We start from the raw sequence: 13,133 nt of genomic DNA, 5'->3' as shown, positions 1-13,133 counted from the left end.
CTTCAAAGAAAAAATTAAACTTTGCAGTTTCATTTTATAAGAGTAGGCAGTGGTCCATGCAAAATATTATTATTTACATTCTCAATGGGTAAGGGGTTCCTTGGGGACCCCTTCTCCTTTGCACATAGGTCACCACCAGTTGGAAACTGGGGATAAAGTATTACTGTTTTGGGATCGGAATTCTGTCGCAAAACAGTAATCTATACCATACTGATTCGTTAGTCGGAAGGGACGCCCTAAACATACCCCTTCCAAACACCAAATCACAAAAGCAAAATGTGATTCGGTAACAAGTTACTGAATCACATTGTGCCTTTTGTACGCTGGAAAAAGCATTTTTCTGGTTGCAAACAGCGCACCCGAAAAATGCTTTGTACATCCGGCCCTATGTTCACACTAAAAATTAACATTAGTATATTGAGGTGCAAATATAACTTTTTAAGAAATCAACATATTTTTGGTTGGGGAATTTCCTAGTATATTGCAAAAAAATGAAAAGCTCAGCATGAAAACATTATGCTTGATAAAGGTGTGTGTTTTAAAAAAAAAAACTGATAACCTGCTATTTGGAAACAAAATTATTTAATTTATTTAAAACTGATATTTGAATGATAATCGGGCACAGCTGGAGAGGCTTATTGCTGATGTTATTTATTTTGTATCAGTGAGCACTTTCTGCTATCCATGTTTCTTCATTACTGCGGAGACATTTACTAGTGACAGCTTTTTTGTGATGTTACTGTTGTTTATCCCACCAAGAGGGGTGGTCACTACTGTAGGTTGGTCTGACGTGGTCACCATTGAAACCAGTAGCTCTTATTTTAGAAAAGGTTAGAAGAGTAGGCTGATGTGGATACGCGTGGCCAGTTTTAGGAAGTGCTGACTTGATGTATTTGCATTCTTGGTGAAGTGAATAAACAAACATCCCCCTGTAGAGGATCACATAGGGTGTTGGTGGGAAAGGAGGCTAAGCCTTTGTGTTCTGCTATGTTTTTTGTTACACTAAGCTACAAAATAATTTGAATCCATTTTATCTGGGTGTCTTGCTGATTTCTGGACTAAGCTATTACCCAAAATCAACTCAAATGGATGTGAAAAAAAAATGTCTGTGTTTTGTGTGCTCTGGTCCAGGTTGTGATGGATCATACGTTGATCATTTAGACCTACTGGTAATTTACTTGGATTGGTCAGTCCTTAGGTAATTTTTCCGCTTTGCTTGGAGTCGCACTTGCAGACCTTTCTGCAATACAAACATGGAAAAGATTGTCACTGATGAACCAATATATTTCAGTGACAATGTGCTCTGTTGGTGACAAGAGGATCCATCGTGGAGTGCTGAGTCCCGTGCAGAAGTGAGGAGTCCCAAGCCATCTCAGTTTCTTGTTTGTCTTCTTGCGCACCTTGGGTACAAGGAAACCCACCACTTTTATGATGTGAGTAGTTTATGTGCCACCACAACACAGTTGATCCAGGAGGTTAAGTGATGTCTGAGGAATAAGTTCCCTCTCTTCCCTTTTTGATTAATGTGGGCATCATTAGGTTGAGAGTGAGGTTTTATGGGTGGGTGTGATGACATCAACACAGAATCTCCTTACTCCACTGCATCTTCTGACCTCATCAAAATGCTCCCTCAGACAGAGCACACAGATTGTTTGAAGTGACTTTTGAGTCTTATGACGGAACCCTTTTGGCTCCAAATGGACTCCGTAGTGGTGGGATGTAGTTGTTGTAGCAGAATTAATGTTTTGTTTATAATGTTGAGTTTGTGGTACACGCAGAAGAATAAAGACGTGTAATATTCAGTGACACGCGTGGTGTGGTCTGTGGCGACTACCCAGGCAGGGGAAGACGCTACACACTTCATCCTCCGATCTCATCAAAATGCTTCTGCAAAGAAACACACAGAGGTTGTTTGTAGTGTCTTTATTTATAGTGTTATGAGAGGAGAGATCAGTGCCGGGTTTACCATGGAGGGCTGCGAGGGGCTGTGCGAGCATCAACCCATCTGTGCACTGGAAGGGGGTCAGGTGTTGAGTCTCTGCCATTCTTAGGCAGTTAGTGCCTCAGTCCAATAATTCTGCACATTTAAATTCTTCATGGCGGGTACAGAAGTGTAAAGAGCGACCGTTGTACCAACAAGTAGCTGGGAATCGACTCCTTCCCTGAAGAGAACCTATGAAGCCTCTAGAGCAGTGATTCTTAACCTGTGGCCGGTGACCCCTGGGGGCCCATGATGCCTACTCGAGGGGTCCACGACTGCGTTACAAAATTACCTAACATTAAAAGTAACCGATTAATAGGAATAAAGTATATACAAATATTTAAATATTTGAGCATTTGATGTACTTTTGTGTACTGTTTTGAGGTTCAACTCATAGAAATTGCATAGGCTGGGGATCCCCGGCTTCCAGTAATGACTCTGGCGGGGTGGGGGCGGTGGTGGTAGACAGATTTCAGTAATGATTGTCGCCCTCAGAAGTCAAAAGGTTAAGAATTGCTGCTCTAGAGCAGTGGTTCCCAACCTTTTGACTTCTGTGGACCCCCACTTTTTCATTAATGGAACTTAGGGACCCCCACTGAGTCATTACTGGAAGCATGAGACCTAATTTGTCAATATTTGTTAATTTTGTTTATTTTCTAAGCAGTCGCGGACCCCCAGGGGTCCCCGGACCACAGGTTGGGAACCACTGCTCTACAGGATTTCAAATCCAATGTCACTTATTCAAGATGGAGAAGTTACATGGCATTGAGGGGGTTTGACCTCCAAGCGCAGTGGAGAGCTCCCGTGTTATGAATGCACAGTCTTCTAGAGCCATTTGGCCACTCTCCTTGCCCACCAGCCTCTTTTGAAGTATTAACACCTTTGTTTTTCCCCTGAGAAACCATCTTATGTTTCTTCAGTTTCTATAACTTTCCATTAACAACCTTTACAAAGTTAGAAACGTTTTAGAAAAAGTTCACAAATTAAGGGAGGAAGGACTTTGCAACTTCACCTCCCCTGACCCCCCACCACCCCAATCAGAAGGTGAGTATCTGATCTCAAAAGGGAGAGATCAGATACTCACCTTCTGATTGGTGCTGGGTCCTAGAAACCACTGTAGCAATGTGGGAAAGTATCTGTAGCATCACTTTAAAGAAAGTCCCTCTGTGTGCAGGTGCTTTGGGAAGACTTCTATGACCATTTTCAAAGCACCTAAGAAGTATCAAACGAAAGAAAATGGGGAGGAGTTTCACCTCTTAAATAAATAAACAAATTCTGCCTTTTTACATTCAGCTCTGCACATTCGAGAAAGGTGTGCAAAATGCACTTAACATGTCTGCCATGTAAATCCTAATTACATATCATTTAGCATTAATTGGTGCCTAGATCTCTTAAATAAATTGAAGTCAAATAAACAAAACCTGCCATAGCCCTTACTCAGCAGAGAACCTTCTCTTGAGCATGCTTACAGCTTACAACTCGTAAGGTAAAGTTTTTAGACATTCATGAAGTGTGTAAACAATGCTACATAGTGGCCAATCTTCAAATTTGTTTTCCTTAAGACAAACAATATGGAAAATGCAACTTGTGCTGTAAGCATCTGTTGATAGCATGTAGTGCCTTAGATTCAAATCCTCTACACACTCCTGCCATCTAGTGTAGGGTCTGGGCGTTTGTAAGCTGTTTTTTTGTTTAAGAAAGGCTTTTGAATCATGAGATGCACTGTGATTCCACCCTTAGTAGGCAATGCGCTTGGGCACCCACTCCATGTTGGATGTTTTCTGCACAGTGGGTGAGAGTGCGTATGAAGCGGTGAGTGAACACCGTACGGTGCACATATGTATTGTGAAAGGAATAATAAAGGAGGGATCTGAAGGCACAGATGGACACTTCTAGGGAGGAGGGCAGGTGCATGTGAGTTTACAGCACTGTACGCTACAAGCGGTAATTGCAATGTTAGTGAGACTTCCCATTCGTGTAGACAGACTTGCTCTGCACAGGCTGTGAAGGGCCGCCCTCCCATAAGGAGTGGCTCGCATGTGCACGATGCAGATGTCTGCAGCACAGTCACTGGGAGTGTTTGGTCAATGATTGCCAAGGAGCCAAGACATCCCGCAGTAGTGCTTCATGGACATGTGAGGAGTCAACCTTCTATCCGCTTTACATATCTCAGCTCTGCGGATATTGCCAAGAAGGCCTTGGTTGCAGCTTTTGCGATATAGAGCGCCCCCTGGGGGTAACAGGGAGGGCTCTTTTGACTTTATGATAGCAAGACTGGATGCACTTTACTATGTATCCAGTACCAGCTTTAAATATAGGCTTGCCCTTGTGGGGTTTAGCAAAAGGGCTCGGTCCTGTTGATGTAGTGCATCAGATCCTGTTTGAGGTCTAGTGTATGGAAGGCTCTTTCTGCTATGGAGTCAGGTTGAGGGAAGAAGACTGGGAGCTCCATATTTTGGTTAAGGTGGAAACTGGAAACCACATTGCATAGAATCTTCTGGTTGGTTCTAAGAAGGAACCTGTTCTTGCAGACCTGCATGTAAGGTCCTCGTAGCATGGTGGCCTGCATCTCATGGATGCGTCAGAGATATTATGGCTACAAGGAAAGCTACTTTCCAGGACACAGACTGGATAGGGTAAGAGTGCATGGGCTGAAAGGTGGGGGAGATGGGGTAAGAAGTCCTATGAGTCTGATGAGGACTAGAATGAGATTCCATTGAGGGCACCCACTGGCACCCTTATGCCAGCAGTATCAAGCTTCTTGGTCTCCTTGTCCAGCATCACCCGTGGCTTGAGGTGAAGTCCACTTGTATTCGGTGTGAATGACCAGGGTGCTGGGCAGGACATTACCCTTTATGTAGGCAGGACCATTGTGAGAGGGCTTATATTCCTTATCGATATTTGGGTGTAACCACCCTGGGTTTCCCTGACTCTTTAAAGATGTCCAAGCCTGGCTTTACTATGTGAAAGGTGGTGTTTAGTTGGATCATTTTGTAGTATGACGTGGTGTTTTCCCGGGGAGGTGCGCTAATAGGGTAATGGTCCAGATTTGGGTCTCTGGGGGATCGACATCCTAGTCATCCCACAGTTCATCTTTGGGCTCTGACTCCAGGGTGCCTTATAGGAGTAAGCAAGCTCAAAGGATCTGCTGGACCATAGGATGAATGTGGAGCTCCCTCTGGTGAGTGTGGAGGCAATAGAGGTTGAGATGAAGGGTGTGGAGGTGGTGGTGTTGGTGTTGGTGTTGGTGGAGGCAGAGATAGGATAAAGGGGAGAGTGCTGCTGTCCCTGTCTGTGTCTTTGAAGCATGGGAGCCGGAGAGGGTTCTGGTGCAAGTTCCTCCTCAGATATCACTTTCCTCTTGCAAGGCAGAAGCTCCATGGGTTTGGGCGGAGGTAGCTTTGTCAAAATCTTCCCAGTCTGAGGATGGATGAAAAAGTATCTTCTGCCTCACGTCCAACTCCTGTTATCTTTAGTGGCTCGGCTACTCTGAGTCAATTTAGTAGAGTTGAGCGTGGGAAGGATTTTGGGGGCAGTGGAGGGTTGATGCCTATGGATGGGAGCTTTGTCAGCTCTGAGGCTTTTGGTTGGGGCCGACTGGAGCCTGAAGGTGGCAGAGGCCCTGGAGGCTGCAATGACTTTGGCACAGGACTAGACACCCAACCCCCACCCCTCAATCCCCCCCCCCCAGGAGCTGTGCTCTTTGTGCAGCCACTCTGGAGGCTTAGAGTGTGTGTATGCCGAGCAAAACCACAACCCTGGCGGAGGTCTTGGTTTGAAGGCTGACGATCACAGAGATCAAAGGAACCTCCCCCTTCTTCCTCCTCGTCTGAGCTGAAGAGACTGGCTGTGTACTCAGCAGCAGCTAATGGACTAGACTGCCTGCAGGGCCAGTGTCATCACCTTCCATGACATCGAGACAGCCCTGTTCCCCAAAGATGTTGGACACGTCTTTGGAGGATTGCTGTTGCAACTTCTGGTGTGCCCGTCGTCTCTTCTGTCAGTACCACAAGGTCTTCTTTGGTCAAGGTGAGGACGCTCTGCACCCAAAGTACTTGTGGTCTGGGGGAGGCAGAAGTTACAGACATAGTGACGGTCAGTGCATGGCACTGGCATCTGTTTCATCACCCTATGTCAGAGGTCTTCAAACCGTGGGGTGGGCCCCCCTAGAGGGGCCTCAAGTGATCACAGGGGGGGCACGCCATACTCTGGCCAAAAGAAGCATTACACACATAACAGGCCTTTGTTTTAAGCAGAAGCATGTTATTGCATCTTTAAAAAGATAACAGTACTTAACTGCAATGTTTAAATAGGTCTAGATATATTTAAACATTGCCATCTTTATACAATAATTGTGCAAAATTCTGAGGAGGGGGCCCTATGATTTTTATTTTTCAGCTGGGGGGCACGGTATAAAAACGTTTGGAGACCTCTGCCCTATGTGCATTCTCCAAGAAGAAGTCATTGAAGATGAGGGAGCATGTGGGCTTGAGGAGGGTCCAGACCCCCGACAGTTGGAAGTAGTTCTACAGGGGTCAATCTCTGATGCGTGTCACCAAGAAGAGGGCAGACGATAAGGGCTTTTCCCGGATTGTAGGTGTCAACTTTGACTGTGTGAGCCCGAAGCAAGCTTTGAGGACACATCTAGTCCTGGAACCAGGTCGGTATATGTCTGAGCCTGATGGTGGCAAAAAACAACTTAACACAGAGTCGGTGCCCATGTACATTGCCTAAAGGTAGCGTTACAGTGCATCTCATGACTCATTTCTTTGAAGAAAAACAACGTGCAAACATCTGAGCTCAACATTAGCTGGCCAGGGGTATACAGACCATGTGAATCTACAGCAACACATGCTACAGACCTTTGTTTCATTTGAACTTGGGTACATACTTGTTTCAGCCTCATTCAGACAGTAATCTGTTTGTATTTACTGATGCCTTTTTGTTTCTCACCAAGGCCTTTGTTTGGGCTCAGTTTGTTAAAGTGCAGATTATATCTAAGGGCTTGCTTTACATTGCAGTAATAATCAACAGCAAGCCATGCTGTGTGTTTTTGTAATACATTTCGAATTGCAGGGAGCTTCACTGAAGGTGAAATTGTGGACGGCCAGTAATAGTTCGCATTGACCTTCTCGTTCATCATTCCAATGCTTGTCTTTAATTTCCTTACAGTTTATTTTAGAACACTGCATCCTCAGAATAACATTAGGGCCCTTCTGTCTCGGGCTATCCTGGTTGTTATAGGTCTTCACTCGATGATTCAGATCTATAACCCAAGAGGCCTTTTAACACCTGTTATAGCAATCGGATGGCAATGGGCTATAATGCTATATTAGTCACACTTAGACACTTTATAATTCCTTTTGTGGCAGTTTAGGCTTTGCCTAATTGAATACCATGTTTCCATAGTGATTGTGTGCAGATCATATGTGACCTGGAAGAAAGTGTTACCTTCCCCTGACCCCACAGCACCCAAAACCCTTGAGCGGCAAGGCACTTAGAAGCTTCTAATTCTCTTTTACCCCCAGAACCTGTACATAATATTGAAGTTAGAAAAGTAAAAAAACACAAAGTAATAAAAAACAATGCAGTTTCCAATACCTGATATTTCCCTGAACATCCGTTCAAGGCACTAGTTTCCAAAAAAAGTGCACCTGATTCCCAGCCATTACTCACAACACACTAGGCTGTTCCAGAGCTTCAGCAGCTGCACATCCCATGCCTGACTCAAGGATGCTAGGCTGGTTCTAAAAAACCAAGAATTGTTGCCGCTCCTCTGGTCGACTTATGACAGGAGGTGAAGGGGAAAAAGAGCGACAGCTCAGTCCCTAGTTTGTCCCACATTGATGGAATCCGCTTTGTATTGATACAATTTTCGGGGTCCCCACTGCATGCCCTGAGTCTGTCTCTGTCAAGAGGTGTAGCTGGGAATCAGAGTCATGACTCACTCTCCAGACTGTCACGACTCCGATTAATTTATCGCAGCACATAGTCTCCAGCATGTCACCTGTTAGAGGAGTCCATCACGATGTAAGAATAGAGTTGTAAGAGCTCTTTCTCAGTTCTTAGTCTGTCACCAATGAGATGAACTTTTCATATATACTCCATCTCCAGTCTGCCATGTGAGATGACTTTATGACAATGTATGTACTGTTTTATTCACCAACTTGACACCAGCTCGGTTACTTATCAAGGCATAGATATGGGCCAGGATTTGGGTTGGCTCAATCGCCAGTTTGTCTTCTGTGAGATGAACTTAATGTAGCCCAGTTATCAGGTTAGATAATCCTTGAACTGACCTCAAGCCTTGCACCTGTTAAATGAACACAGACATCCATAGAGTTTCTTCCATTCCAGCTCAGTTCCTTGCAGTTGCAGGTTATGTTATGCAGAACTGTAGAGTGCATTATCAGTGAGGTGCCCTGCTACTGGCATGCAGAAGATTAGTTATAACATGACTCAAACCTCGGTCTGTCCTCCCAGGAGGTGCTCTGCCCCTGGCAGCCAGACAGGGTTGACTCAGACCTCAACCTGCCCACGATGAGGGGGCCCACTCCTGTCAAGCAGAGTTAATAATGATGACTCAGACTTCGGCCTGTCTCCCACTGAGGTGACCTGCTCTTGGTCTACATGTATGGTTAGGAATGATGTGTCCCATATCGGTCTCTCGAGAGGGAGAGGCCTGCTCAGGGAAAGTACAACTGGTTAGGCGATCCTGTGCCCATCGTCTCCGATGTGAGATTCACTAATCAGGGTAAGGCACAGGGTTACGGACTGCCTTGACTGTCTGCCCTCTACTGATACTGGGTCAGTGCTGTCCTTTCTATCCCCAGTGACTCAACCTTCTGTACACACCTGATGTCTTGTGTTCCAGTCTGTCCACCTCAACTCCTCATAGGAAATATGTTGGGTTACAGAGGGTCTCAGCCTGTCCTGTCTCATATGTTGCTCTAAGGAGGCACTCTTTGATTGCCCCAAATCAAATGTCTTGGCAGTCTGAGTCTGGGCCTGTGCCCTCACAGACTTCCTGACTGCACAGATATATGGAGTAGGTCATCTCGTGGGAAGTGTCTTCTCCCCCACAAGGAAGTTTAGCATGTAAAGCATCAATCTAAAGGTATGAATCCAACCAGTGTTCAGAACTTAGTGCAAATCAAATCTCATTTTCTAAGAGTGTAACCAAACCCCAGAATAGGATTTAGACCCAGCCTCACCAAGTAGAGACTTTTGTGCCGCTCCTTTTAAAGATCCAGCCTGGCAGACCTGGATACGATGTCCGTGAGTGAGATATCCTCGCAGTCATGACATAGACATGTTAATCAGTCAGGCTTCAAAAGAATTTGTAACCAGTCATTTCCGGTGCTTCGGATACTGAACGGTTGTCCTGATGATGACAGTTAGCAGTTCACTTTCCACTGCATTGCCGCAAGACTCCCACAGCAGAGGTTATGTAGAGTGTCCTCTATTGTACTTGTCTTAGTGTTTGATATGCCTTGTTCTCAGGGAATAGACTCGCCCCTGCAGAAGACCGTGGCTTTAGAGCTATCTGGTCTCACTGGAATAAGTGGACCTTAGGTGACACATCACAAGACATCCTGAATGGGCTGTGTTTCCATTGTAAGATGCCATCAGATTGTCCACTGGTTTCTTAAATCTCTGTTGGGAAGGAATGAAATACCTTCTTAGGACATTGAGATGCCTTCAGTAGTTGTCCAGACCCTCAACAGAGGCACAGACTTCCCTGATTCTCAGCTTGGTTGCAGCAAGATGCTCTCAGACGCTCTTTAGAACAGAGGGAGATGTCATCCTGATTCTCCAATGTTGCATGAGGACACTGCAAGTTCTTGTTGCATGATACCTGGATGCTTAGTTAGGAAGGTGTCCTCCAGTTCCTCTGCTGCTCCTCAAGGCCAAGCGTGATGTCATCACATGTTGACTCCAGATCATCAGATCAGAACAGCGCCCGGGCGATGCGCATCCCCTTAGATTTTATTTTGGGGAATGTGGCGCTGAGCTCGGTCCGGTGGCGAGGAGGTGCTTCAGTGGGAACTTTCTCACCTTTGCGGCATAGCAGGAAGTCTCGGCTGGTAGAGTTCATTGCATAGAAGACATTGGCTGTGCTGGGGATTGACAGCTCTAGGAAGGAGAAATGAAAATTGTAAAGGGTGTGACGTTACACTCCGTGCCCGTCATCACACAGCATCAGCACCGGACTCTCACCACACACGGTCCTCCAACTCCCATTGGTACTTGCCACTGCACTCTCTTTTTAATGAGTTAGCTTTGTCATGGCCTATAAGATGGAAGAGATGCGGCTTGAAAGGCTGAACACAGGACTGACCATACCTGCTTCTTGGAGGCGACTGATCAGGATGCTGTGACCAGTGGTGGCAAAAGCTGTTGACAGATTCAACACAAGGACACAAAACCCATCAATCACCACCGGTAGATCAATTAATGTGGAGATCTGGCCTGTCAGTGTGGAGCAGGGATGAGAAAGGCTATGGCTAAAGAGAAGTTGCAAAAGCACTAAAAAAAGAGCCACCTCGAGAATTTCTTCATGGTATGGATCAAATAGGGACCCTTTTTTCAAGATGCACAATAACCCTTGTCCCTTGGTGAGAGGAAGTGGGAGGAAAGGTAAACAGCATCCGGGTTACAGTCGTGGGCTTTAACATAGGGGAGGGGGCGAAGAGGCCCAGTGGGATGCAGCATATTTTCATCTGGAGAGGAATCAGTCAACCTGGCTACTACTATAATGGAGTACTTTCGCCGTAATTTGCAATGACTGTTAGAGGTGACTAGAACATGGGCAAAATATTGTTATTCCTCTTCTCACGGAAGATACTTGATTCCCTCTGGTTATCCGTACACATTTTCAGTCTGTTATATGGTGTGCAGCCTTTCACCTTCACTCCGAGGATTCACCCAGTGGTTACAGATTCAGGCCAAGATTTATGGGATTTTGGTGCAGGGCAGCGCAGCAAGTCACCTTGCTGTGCTGCCCTGTATCAAAAAGAAAGGACAGGAATGCGCTGTATCTCTAGCATACGGCGCATTCTTGTCCTTTCCCCCTGCGCTGGCCACAATGGGCTGCCTAGCGCCAACGCACGCACCGTTGCACCATGTGCAAGGGTGTCTGCGTTGTAGGTAGATTGTTTTTTGTGCAGGAAGTGACACCTTGCTGCACAAAAACAATCCTGCAAGGCTTTTTCCTCTCTCGATTTGCACTGCAGAATGCAGCACACATAATAAGAGTGTAGAATGAGGAGCAATGAAAGGAAAATGTCTCTTACCCAGTAGACATCTGTTCGTGGCATGTAGTGCTGTAGATTCACATGCTTTGCATAAGTCTGCCATCTAGTGTTGGTCTCTGAGTGTTACAAGTTGTTTTTCTTCAAAGAATCATTTTGAGTCACGCGATCGAGTGACTCCTCCACTTGGACATGGGCATCGAGTCCTTTGTTAGATTGTTTTCCCGCATGCAGATGAGGTAAGGAGTGTGTGTATGTGTATATATAAATATGTCCGTGCAGTGTATATACATATGTACATAATTTGTGGAAGACTTTTACTACAGTGACTACAGGCTTCGGGGAGGAGGGAAGGCGCATGTGAATCTACAGCACTACAAGCCACAAACAGATGTCTACAGGGTAAGTAACATTTTCCGTTCGATGGCATGTGTGGCTGCAGATAAACATGCTTTGCATAGACAAAAAAAGCAGTCCTCTCCCAGTAAGCGGTGGCTAGCCTGTAGGAGTTGGAATAGCTTGGAAAAGTGTCCTGAGCACTGCCTGGCCAACGTTTGCTTGTTGGCGCGCGAAAACATCTACACAATAGTGCTTAGCGAATGTGTGTGGTTTAGACCAAGTAGCAGCTTTGCAAATATCTGCTATTGGAATGTTTCGTAAAAAGGCCATCGAAGCACCTTTTTTCTGGTAGAGTGTGGTCTAGGAGCTGTAGATAATTTTCTTCTAGCTTTGAGATAACAAGTTTGAATACACTTGACTATCCATTCTTGCTACTCCATTCTTTGAAATTGGATTGCCTTTGGGAGGCATTGAAAATGCTACAAAAAGCTGTTTAGATTTTCTAAAACTTTTAGTCCTGTCAGTGTAATACTTGTTTAATATCTAGTGTTTGCAAAGCTCTTTCAGCGACGGAGTCAGGCCGTGGGAGAAAGACAGGTAACTCAACTGATTGGTTAATGTGAAATGGTGAAACGACTTTTGGGGCTTGTCCTAATGACTACTCTATCTCTATTTACTTGGAAAAAGGGTTCCTCTAAAATAATTGACTTACACGTTGTAGAGAAGTGATAGCCGCTAAAAAGGCAACTTTCCATGACAGAAATTGCAAGGAACAGGAAAGCATTGGTTCAAATGGTGGACCCATAAGTCTAGTAAGGACAATATTAAGGTTCCATACTGGAGCCTGAGGAACCCTGGGAGGAATAACCCTTTTAAGTCCTTCCATAAACGCTTTAATTACAGGGATTCTGTAAAAAGTATGTTGTCTGTTTTGGAGGTAAGCAGCTATGGCTGCTAAATGAAATCTAGTAGATGGGTTTGCTAAATTTTCCTTTTGAAAATGTAGCAAATAACAAATAATGTCTTGCACTGATGCTTTGAGTGGATCATTGTGTTAAGGTTGACAGTAGCAAATAAAACATTTCAATTTTGCAGCATAACACTGTCTAGTTATAGGTTTACATGCCTCTTTAAGACTGTCCATACATACTGACGGAAGATGCAAATCTCCAAACTCTATGACTTCAGGACCCTTTTTGCAAGATTGAGTGTTTTGGGGTCTGATTTGATCTCGCTTTTGAGTCAAAAGGTCGGGTCTGTTGGGAAGTTTCTGGTGGGGAACCGCAGACGAATCCAATAGTGTTGTGTACCAAGGTTGACGTGCCCACATGAGAGCTACAAAGATCATGGTGTGTGATGTTTGTCTCAGTTTGCGAACCAGAAAAGGAGAGGCGGAAAAGCGTAAGCAAATATCTCTGACCAGTTCATCCATAGAGCATTGACTTTGGACTGACGGTGTGGGTATCTGGATGCAAAGTTTTGGCATTTTGAATTTTCTACGGAGGCGAAGAGATCTATTTCTGGTGTTCCGGAGAGGTGAAAGTATTGGTGAAGTACTT

At 45.1% G+C, this 13,133-nt stretch overlaps 1 protein-coding gene across 6 annotated transcripts in view; it reads right to left on the bottom strand.

Annotated features, from left to right (window-relative positions):
• Window positions 1-1,908: 1,908 nt before the first annotated feature.
• Window positions 1,909-13,133, bottom strand: part of RGL2 (ral guanine nucleotide dissociation stimulator like 2) — a 240,029-nt gene continuing 228,804 nt past the window's right edge. For 5 of the 6 annotated variants that reach the window (XM_069241871.1, XM_069241872.1, XM_069241875.1 and 2 more), the window contains one exon: window positions 1,909-10,117. In XM_069241871.1, coding sequence (XP_069097972.1) covers window positions 9,933-10,117 — 185 coding nt within the window. In that variant the 3' untranslated portion in view covers window positions 1,909-9,932. The remainder of the gene's footprint in view (window positions 10,118-13,133) is intronic. The other variant, XM_069241876.1, reaches the window with a different exon arrangement.

Source organism: Pleurodeles waltl, chromosome 6, assembly GCF_031143425.1.
Source record: "Pleurodeles waltl isolate 20211129_DDA chromosome 6, aPleWal1.hap1.20221129, whole genome shotgun sequence".
NCBI classification, from domain to species: domain Eukaryota; kingdom Metazoa; phylum Chordata; class Amphibia; order Caudata; family Salamandridae; genus Pleurodeles; species Pleurodeles waltl.
The sequence above is the reverse complement of the archived record's forward strand: the minus strand, read 5'-3'. Positions and strand labels throughout refer to the sequence as shown.